This window comes from Lytechinus pictus, chromosome 13, assembly GCF_037042905.1.
Source record: "Lytechinus pictus isolate F3 Inbred chromosome 13, Lp3.0, whole genome shotgun sequence".
Taxonomy (NCBI): domain Eukaryota; kingdom Metazoa; phylum Echinodermata; class Echinoidea; order Temnopleuroida; family Toxopneustidae; genus Lytechinus; species Lytechinus pictus.
The window spans coordinates 28,090,752-28,099,691 of record NC_087257.1 but is presented as its reverse complement, the minus strand read 5'-3'; the positions used below and the strand labels follow the sequence as shown (position 1 = coordinate 28,099,691).

The 8,940-nt window shown below is 36.7% G+C and overlaps 1 protein-coding gene across 2 annotated transcripts; it reads left to right on the top strand.

Annotated features, from left to right (window-relative positions):
• The first annotated feature begins 5,090 nt into the window (after window positions 1-5,090).
• LOC129274671 (uncharacterized) lies at window positions 5,091-8,881 on the top strand. Of its 2 annotated transcripts, XR_010295466.1 has the most exons (3): window positions 5,091-6,018; window positions 6,466-8,396; window positions 8,464-8,881. XR_010295466.1 is itself a non-coding variant. In XM_054911442.2 (2 exons), exons 1-2 carry the CDS (start codon window positions 5,554-5,556, stop codon window positions 7,657-7,659), a joined length of 1,659 nt encoding a protein of 552 aa, XP_054767417.2. In that variant the 5' UTR covers window positions 5,146-5,553; the 3' UTR covers window positions 7,660-8,881. The 2 variants fall into 2 exon arrangements, 1 of the variants encoding a protein (XP_054767417.2); XM_054911442.2 differs by having other exon boundaries at window positions 5,146-6,018; window positions 6,466-8,881.
• The last annotated feature ends 59 nt before the right edge of the window (window positions 8,882-8,940 follow it).

Genomic DNA, 8,940 nt, shown 5'->3' with positions numbered 1-8,940 from the left:
TGAGTGTATGTATGTGCACCTCCTCTAGGTATAATGTGATTATCGCTAGATCGATCAAGAAGAAGACTAATTAATAAGAAAATGAAAAAGAATTAAGAACAAAAATAAATTAAGCCTATCAATAGGTGCCCTATTATTTTAATGACAATATAATTAATATATGTTTATCATTGTCTACAGAATGGTCCATTTATGATATTTTCTTCCATATCCGCCTCTTTGTTCAATTGATATGTTCTTTTGATTGATTGATTGATTGCATTTGTTCTTTTTCATTCCAAAATTCAACTGTATACTATTCTTTTCCTTGTTTAAGCTTAAAATGCGGTACATTTTTGAAGATTTCTGCTTTTATTATTTCATGTAAACTTCAGACCCCTAGCACTCAAATTCTTCAGTAATGTTTTGTTTGATAACTAGTATGTTTTATCATCCTATTTGCTGTATTAATGTTCTTAGTCAATTTTCACCAAAATCCCGTATACCATATACGTTTCAATACACTCATGTAAGGGGAGAGAGAGAGTTAATTTACATATCATTATACCATAATTATATTTATATTTTGATATACTGTACATGTACTCTTCTTAATTTAACCAACTATGTTTCTCACTCTTCAGTTTCTCACTTGGTTTAAATCAGAATTACATCTGTGTATTACTACTCTCATACTCATCTCTTCTGTCCTCATCTTCCCCAGCCCTCTTTCCCTACTCTACTGTATCTCCTTTTCCCATTATCTCTACACTCTGGTCACCCTTTCCTTAATCTGTCAAGTTATCCAAAGTGTTTGTATTTTTATTTGTAAATAATATATTTATAAAGTTCGATTGCTATATCATCCTATCATTTTATTGTTATATTTTGTAAATCCAATGCAATTCAGTCTAAATGGCTGCGATATGTGGATATTCTAATAAAACCTTCAAACCTTCAATATTTCGCTCGCGGTTCGCGTAAGCCTATATATTATAATGACGAATCTCATTTTAATTATCGCTGATGATCAATTTTCATATATACGATGGGCGTGGGTTGTGGATATCCCAGCACCTGGGGGCCTTGGGAGGGGGGGGGGGTGACATCATTATTGCCGTTGATAAGGAAAAGACAAAAATTATTTCTTAATATTCTAAAACATATAATCTAACAAGTGAATCATTTTTTTGAGCTCTTTAATTGTTATCTAAAAAGCCAGCAAATCGGAGAAAAGGAGTCATCGATCTATACAGTCTTCATTTTAGTCATTTTTTAATATACCGTATCTCCGATATGTCCGAAGAATCAAATATGTTTAAAAATGAGTAATTCTTGGCAACGGATTCATCCTATGCCATGAAACTATTACCTTAATTATACTTAACAGCCTTTAATCAAACAACTATCACATAGGCGGATCCAGGGGGGACCCGAGGGGCCCGGGCCCCCCTATTGGCGGAGCAAAAAAAGAAAAAAGGGGATAGAAAGAAAAAAAGAAAAAGAAGAGAAGAGAGAGGAGAAAAAAGAAGGGGGGGACATTTATATGAGGAAGAAGACGAGTGAATAAAATAAGATGAGGGGAAGACTTGGAAACTAATTAAGAAAATCTTTCATGTCACTAAATAAAATTTTCGCTCGCGCTTCGCATTGCCTTTTAGGTGATTTACATATATTGTTCAATATGGAATTTAAATATCTATCAAGTTTGGAAGTCAATATACAAAACATATACATTTCATCTCAGAAATCGAACATTCATTATTTTGTGTGATTTACAAATTGATTTTAAAAAAGTGCTCTGTAAAAATGTCAGTTTTATGGTCTGAATATTAACATTTTCTGCTCGCGCTGCGCGCTTGCAAATTTTAATTTACCAGATACCTATTATTTTCGTGTATTCCATAAAGTTTTCAAAATATCCCTTTTCAGGTCTGATTGTCAAAACGTATCAGCTAGCGCTGCATGCTCGCATTTTGATTGGCGAGCTATGTCTCAATATTGATTATACAACAAACTACGTAAAATCCCCTTTTCATGACAGTGTATAAAAAAATTTCGGCTCGCAATTTGCGCTCGCATTAATGGTTAATAATATATTAACTGATGCATCCTAGTTATAATTACAAAAGTGATTGAAATGTCCAGATTTCAGGCCATCATATCATCAGATTTCGCGCCCTTGTTAGGCATTAATGAATAAGATATTTATTTAATAATTGAATTGGCACTTTTGTTTCATCTCGAGCTTAGCAAGAGGAATAGGAAGACAGTTTTCATTTTCATATGATGACATGTCCTAAGGACATCATTTTCCAGTGTCAGATCACAATATCAAACATTTTCTGCTCGCGCTTTGTGCTCTCATTATTAATGTAGAAAGATCCCGTATTACTCATTAAGTTTTCATGATTTACAAAACATGAATAGAGTGTCCAGTTTTTAGGTCTAAATCTCGATTTATTTTTTCAGCTTGCGCTTCGCGCTCGCATCAATTGCTTAGTTATATAGCTATCTTGTTCAAGATTATAAAAAATTGATTACAATTTTCCATTCTTAATGTAGAAATGTCAAAAATTTTCAGCTCGCGCTTCGCGCTCGCATGATTTGATTGTTGAAATACGTAACGTCTCCATGGCTAAGTGGCAGTTCTTAACGGGTACCTTTTCGATCAGTTCAAAACGCATATACAATTTTTCTGCTCGCGCTTTGCGCTCGCATTATTAATATAAGGGAGATCCCCAATTACTCATACTTTTCATGATTTACAAAATACGAATAGTGTCTCGTTCAGCAGGTCTTAAAGTATACATCCAAAGAAAATTCACGAAAGTGATGATTATAGACAAATTATATATGAATGGAAAGGTCTTGTCTTTTTATACACAAATATGTCACTAAAAAGTCTTATTGATGTCTTAAAGATATATGAAAGAAAGTCCGCTCGCCGCTGTTTCCTAATAATGCTTCGGCAACTCAACTGCAATTTCAGTCATTTCGCGATGGATATTGCCGTGTTTTTTTGTGGTTCCTGACTTTGCTACTCAATGAAATTTCATAATTTTTGTTCAGTCATAAAGAAGAATGTCTATGCTTTATATTGATTATAACATTAATGTGACGCAAGTGTGATTTCTACGTGAAAATATGCTTTGTTTATTCACATATATTTCTTTAAAAAAAAATTCTAAGCTAAATATCGGTTACCAAAATACGTTAAATGTGCACTTTTTTTCACTGTTCAGTAAATTCAAACTTTTATCTATATAACAAGACCAATCTTAAGAGGAATAAACAATTCTAAGAGCAAAAAACGCTGATTGGAAAGATCGTCTCCAATGGGCTGCTGTCAGCTCAGCTGCTCACTGCTCATTGTGTGACGTCACTCAGCTGGAGCTCGCAAGAGGACCGGTGGAAGGCAGAAATATGGCATGAATATAAATCATTTTTAAGAGCTGATTTCTGCAATCTCTGATCACTATTTTGAAAAGTGAAGTTATATATCTGATTAGTAATACTTCCCCTTTACAATGATGACCACATAAAGTCATTATAAAATACTTTTGATTCTTCGGATGTATACTTTAATCTCAAAATTTTCCGCTCGCACTTCGCGCTCGCATTGATTGTTTAAATTAGTTATATAAAAAGTGCTTAGAATTTCCATTCTTCGGGTAAAAATGTCAAAAAACTGCATGCAGTCTTTAACAGGTAGCTTCTCCATCAGTTCGGCTCGCGCTTCGCGTTTGTAGTAATTATTTAGTTGCATACACATCTTTTTCAGGATAACAGACATTGCCCAGAATGTTTAAGGAAAAAATACATAAGATTTCCAAAAAAATTAGCTCGCGCTTCGCGCTCACATTATATAAATAAGGATTATGATATTATATATTTATGTTGATCGATAAGAATAAAGCTAAAAACTGACTATTAGGACTACCCCTTCAAAGAAACCGAAAATCATCTTCGAGCGGCCGATCGGGGAAAATATGGCTGAAAAAAAATCCGGGCTCCCCTATTGGCGAAGGCTGGATCCGCACCTGATATAATTCACATAGCAAACAACCTGTTAATCGCTCGAATTAATAATAATTAAAAGAAATTGTTTTGGAAACATTTATGTACTCTATTTGTTTCCAAGGTCCGTTTCGATCCAGCCCGAAAGATTACAAGCTTTATACTCGTTGAGGTAAAGAAATCAACCTCAAAACAACACAAACAATCAAGAGACACATTATTTGTAATAAATGTATATACTTATTGATAAAATAATTTAAAGAGCTTGTATATAGGAAAGGAATACGGATTATATATAAAACAGTATTATTGATGAACGAGAAAAGGCATACGGGGAAAAATGTTACCCTGCATGTAAAAGCGAAGAGACCGAGCCGAAATAAGCTATGTTTAGGACGGCGGCACGGGGTGGGGAGGGGCAATGACTCCCAATCGCTTTTTTTTTAAAGATGTGAATAAAGAGAAAGATCGAGAAAGAGGGGGAGAGAGAGAGAAAGGAGAAGAAGGAGGAGGAGGAGAGGAAGAAGAAGGAGGAGAAGAGGAAGAGGAAGAAGTATGTAGATGAAGAAGAAAAGGGGAAGAAGGAAAAAAATATATAGAAACGGAGCTATATACATGTAGGTCGGGTTCGTTTAACATCCTGTATAGTAACTTTAACTACAATTAAATTGAAGAAAAAAAGCCTTCCACATCAGGACGTCTTGTCCCCCTAGTAGTTTTGGATATTCACATCTACACTCGAAAACAATCTACTAAAATGTTATTCGCATGATTAGATACCCCATTAGAGGGGAACTTAATAGACCCAATAATTTACGGTAAAAAAAATAATACCCTGTCAAAAAAAATATACATTTGGCTATTCGCTTGGACTAGAATCTTCTTCATTTTTTTTCCGATAGAGTTTATAAAGTCTCTTATTTCAGTAAATAACTAAAGCGTCCCTTTGATAATGTATTTATTCAAAATTGAGTATGTTATTTTTTTGGAATGTATATAGACCATTTTCTTTGTGGAAATCGGAAACAGTGCGGTTAAGTTGACTTTTTTATTTTCCTGTGATCTGACTAACAATCAAAGAAGGTCCAGGAAGTGACCTTTCATGAACAGGGAAATTATGTGTAGATAAACTTCCATAATAAGGTATTTCAACCTGTCATAATCACGCATGCAAACTTCGATCAACAAGCTATGGGCCTATAAGTTCAGGATATAAACAATCGTACAGTAACAATTTTAGGTTTGCAAGGATCGGCAACGAGTGTTGGTTGATTACCCACTTAGACTTTCCAAGTTCATGGAATAAATAATGCGTCTGTCGGTGATTTGTTTAATTAACATCAGCTAAGCAGTTTGTAAAAAAATAGGAATACGGCCAAAGAATGGCCATGGAGGGAGAACAATTGCCAATCATCAAGACACGTTGTTGCATGAGTCATCAGAGATCCGTCTGATTTAAAAGTGAATCAGCTTATAATTATAAAAATAGTTTCTGAATCAGTCCATGTTTTCAATCAAGTTGCATCCAATGGGACTGAAGAAGGTCCAAATAATATGGAGCCACGTGACATCTCTGAAATCTACAGAGAAAAGGACAGCAGTGAGGAGAAGATTCTGACAAGGCCATGCAGTAACTTGAAAGATGAAGATGCAGATGGCCACACTGGAACAAGACCATCGACTGCCTGGAAATTAACTGCCTCCAAACTTCATGATGATAGGACACCCTGTGCTTTCAAAGGAGACCATACCGACGCTGATGCCAAGGAAGGACTGGACTTTGGCTGCTGCAAACGGCATGATGGTCAGTGGAAGAAGTTCTTCTGCAGAGACTGTGATGTGTTCATCTGTGCATCGTGTGTGATCTTGGAGCATGAGAAGCAGGGTCATACATGGATCAGTGCGTCTGAAGCTGTAGGTCAGATACAGAGAGAGGCGGAGGACATCCTGCTCAAAGCAGAGGTGAAGCTGGATACAGTTGGTGACGCCATTACTCAGCTTGAGAAGAAGATTGAAGAGGTGAGTGACTAGTCTTTCAGTTTTCTAATTTCTGTGCATTGTTTGAATGTTGTTTCTTCGTTAATTGGATTTATCCTAAAAGTGTTAATTAAAGAGAAGAGAATGGTATTTCAGTCTACCAGTTACCCTTAAGTTTCGTTAAAAATAAATGAGTATATATTAAGAAGCGAGAAATGGAGAGAAAGAGAGAGAAAGAGTAAAACTATAGAAAGTGGGAATGTTTGATATTAATATTTACATTTTGGCAAGCACAGTACAATTTTATTTGCCGGGTTACATCAACATGATCTGTATCATTGTAAGAAACAAGGTTTTGAATCATTCTGAAACACTCTTGACAATATATATTAATACACCCATTTCCACGAATGTAATTTGATCAAAGGACTACAATGTTTTTAACGCATTTTTTTGTTTCCTTCTCTCCACAATTCTTATATTTTATAGGTACCCCTTCATACACAGGCTCTCAAGGAAAGTGTTACAGCAGCTTGTGATGATGCAATCAAGTATTTCACGCAATATCTGCAATCGAAACGTTCCCTGCTGCTAGAAAGAATCAAGACCCTGGAGAAATCCGGCATTGATAATCTAGAATCATCAAGAAAGGAAGGATTGGAGATTCAGGCCAAACTTGCAAGGATAACCATGTCTGAATCAAAGGTAATAGCTGAAAGGAATCCAGGAGATATCTTGAAGTGGAAAAGCAATCTTGAGGAATCTTTGAAGGCTATTCAGGTGCAGAGCTGGTGTAAACAGAATGCCCATGTAAAGGTTGGTGCCCTAGATCCAGAACTCAAGTTTGTCAAAAGAACTCAGGAAACTCATCAGTGTTGGTGCCATGTTGGCAGGCTAGTGCAACCAGGAAGATGGATAATGGTGCGAACAGTTAAAGTTCAGAGGCAGTTGGGTGATCTGGTAACAGCAATTGCCACAATGAAAGATGGTTCAGTGGCACTGGGATACCAGATAAGTGGGGTATGCATTGTAGATCCTGCAGGTCATCAAAGGCACGTTTTCCAAGATGTAGGACATGTTATAGACATCTCAGTCATGAGCAGACACAAACTAGCCATGTTAGATGCTAATGGTGTCATCAAGGTTGTGGATTTGTCAGGTCAGGTGACAACAAATGAATTCCCTCAAGGTTCTCACCATTTCAAGTGTCTCTCTGCTTCTACAGAAGGTGCATTATTCACGGGATCCATCTCTGAGAACACTATCCACATCCTGGGAGGTGACCAATCCCGTGATATCCTAGCAATGCCAATGTCGCCACTGAAGATTGCTGTCTCAGCCAACCACATTGCCATCTTGCACCAACCTGCAAGCATCACAATACTGGACATGGATGGCATAGAACAGAGTGTCATCCGCGAAGACCAGTGGGCTTATGCTTCAGTGTGCTCATCAGGAATGGGAGACTTCTTTGTCCTCTCTGCTGACAAATCCAACCCAAAGTCACTAAAGATTGGCCGATATGGCTTTGATGGGACAATGGTAGAAACTGTCATTAGTAACTATCGCATATCTACATTAGGATGGTTGAACCCTAGAATAAGTGCTTCATCTGGTAAGATCATGGTTTGTATCGAGGATGAGCTCATTACCTTTGAACGAGAAATGGATACATTGGAATAGTGTCACCTCTATTTCAAATGGTCCTTTATAAAGCACCTTAGTAATAACAATGTAGGCTGCATCTTTCACCAGAAGCACTCCTCTGCATCTTCCCCTCTCCCTTCATATTGCAGCCTAGACAAAATAACTGGGAATTAGCAGGACAAGGTCATTGGATGACTTCAAGCTTGTTATTGGTGCTGGTGTCGGAAGCACAATGCAGATTGCGTCCAATAGCACCAGCACATAAAATCTGAGTTTACAAAAATGATCCACATCACATTATTGATGGTTCAACACCTAGTGAGTGAGATTCACCACAAGATCAACATCATGGTGCAGGTTTATGTCAGCTCCAAGACTCGGGACGACACAGCTGTTCCAGTTCACCACTTATCAACAAACACCTCCCGGCTGTTCTCCAATAGCACCAAGACATAAGATCTGAGTTTACAAAAATGATCCACATCACATTATTGATGGTTCAACACCTAGTGAGTGAGATTCACCCCAAGACCAACATCATGGTGCAAGTTTTCATCAGCTCCTAAACTCGGGACGAAACTGCTGTTCCAGTACACCACTTTTCGACATAGACCTCCCAGCTGTTCTTTGTCATTTGACGGACATTTTTCAATACATTTACTGTGTTCCTAAATCCATTGTACATCGGAGAAGTGAAAACTCCTTAACCTCTTGGTCTTTGCCTCGGGGATCATCGTCTTGGTCTCATTTGAGACTAAATCAGACACAACACTGTAAACCAGCAACTACATGTAATGCATCCAAGTACCATTTTGTATTAATTTTATTGTTGCATACCAGTATATGTCTAGAACGTTGGAAATATTTTCATGTTCTGATATTCTTAAACAAAGAGGATGCAAGTGCATTGAAATTGCCAAAATAAACCCTAAAAAATGTCATGTGTCAAAGCAAACATACAATATACATATTTATGGTTGAGCGAAATATAATGTATATCGTTGATTGGGACTTTGCTGGGATTTAGCTTCATCTTGCAAGTGTTTCAACAAGCAACTTGACAGTGATTTTCACAGATGAATCTGCTCTGAGCCAATCAGATGCAAGGATTTCAGTAGCTTATAACAACTAGTCAGTGAAAATCACAATTTGTTTCATAAAATGATCCCCAAGACAAGACCTTGTAACTTTAATTTTGTTTAAACATAGAACGCCATACTTTGATACATTTTTAAAAATAAATCTCAATGAGAATATAGTTTTAGGCACAATTTTGAATTGTTTATTTATGAAACAAATAAGAAATTTACATCATAT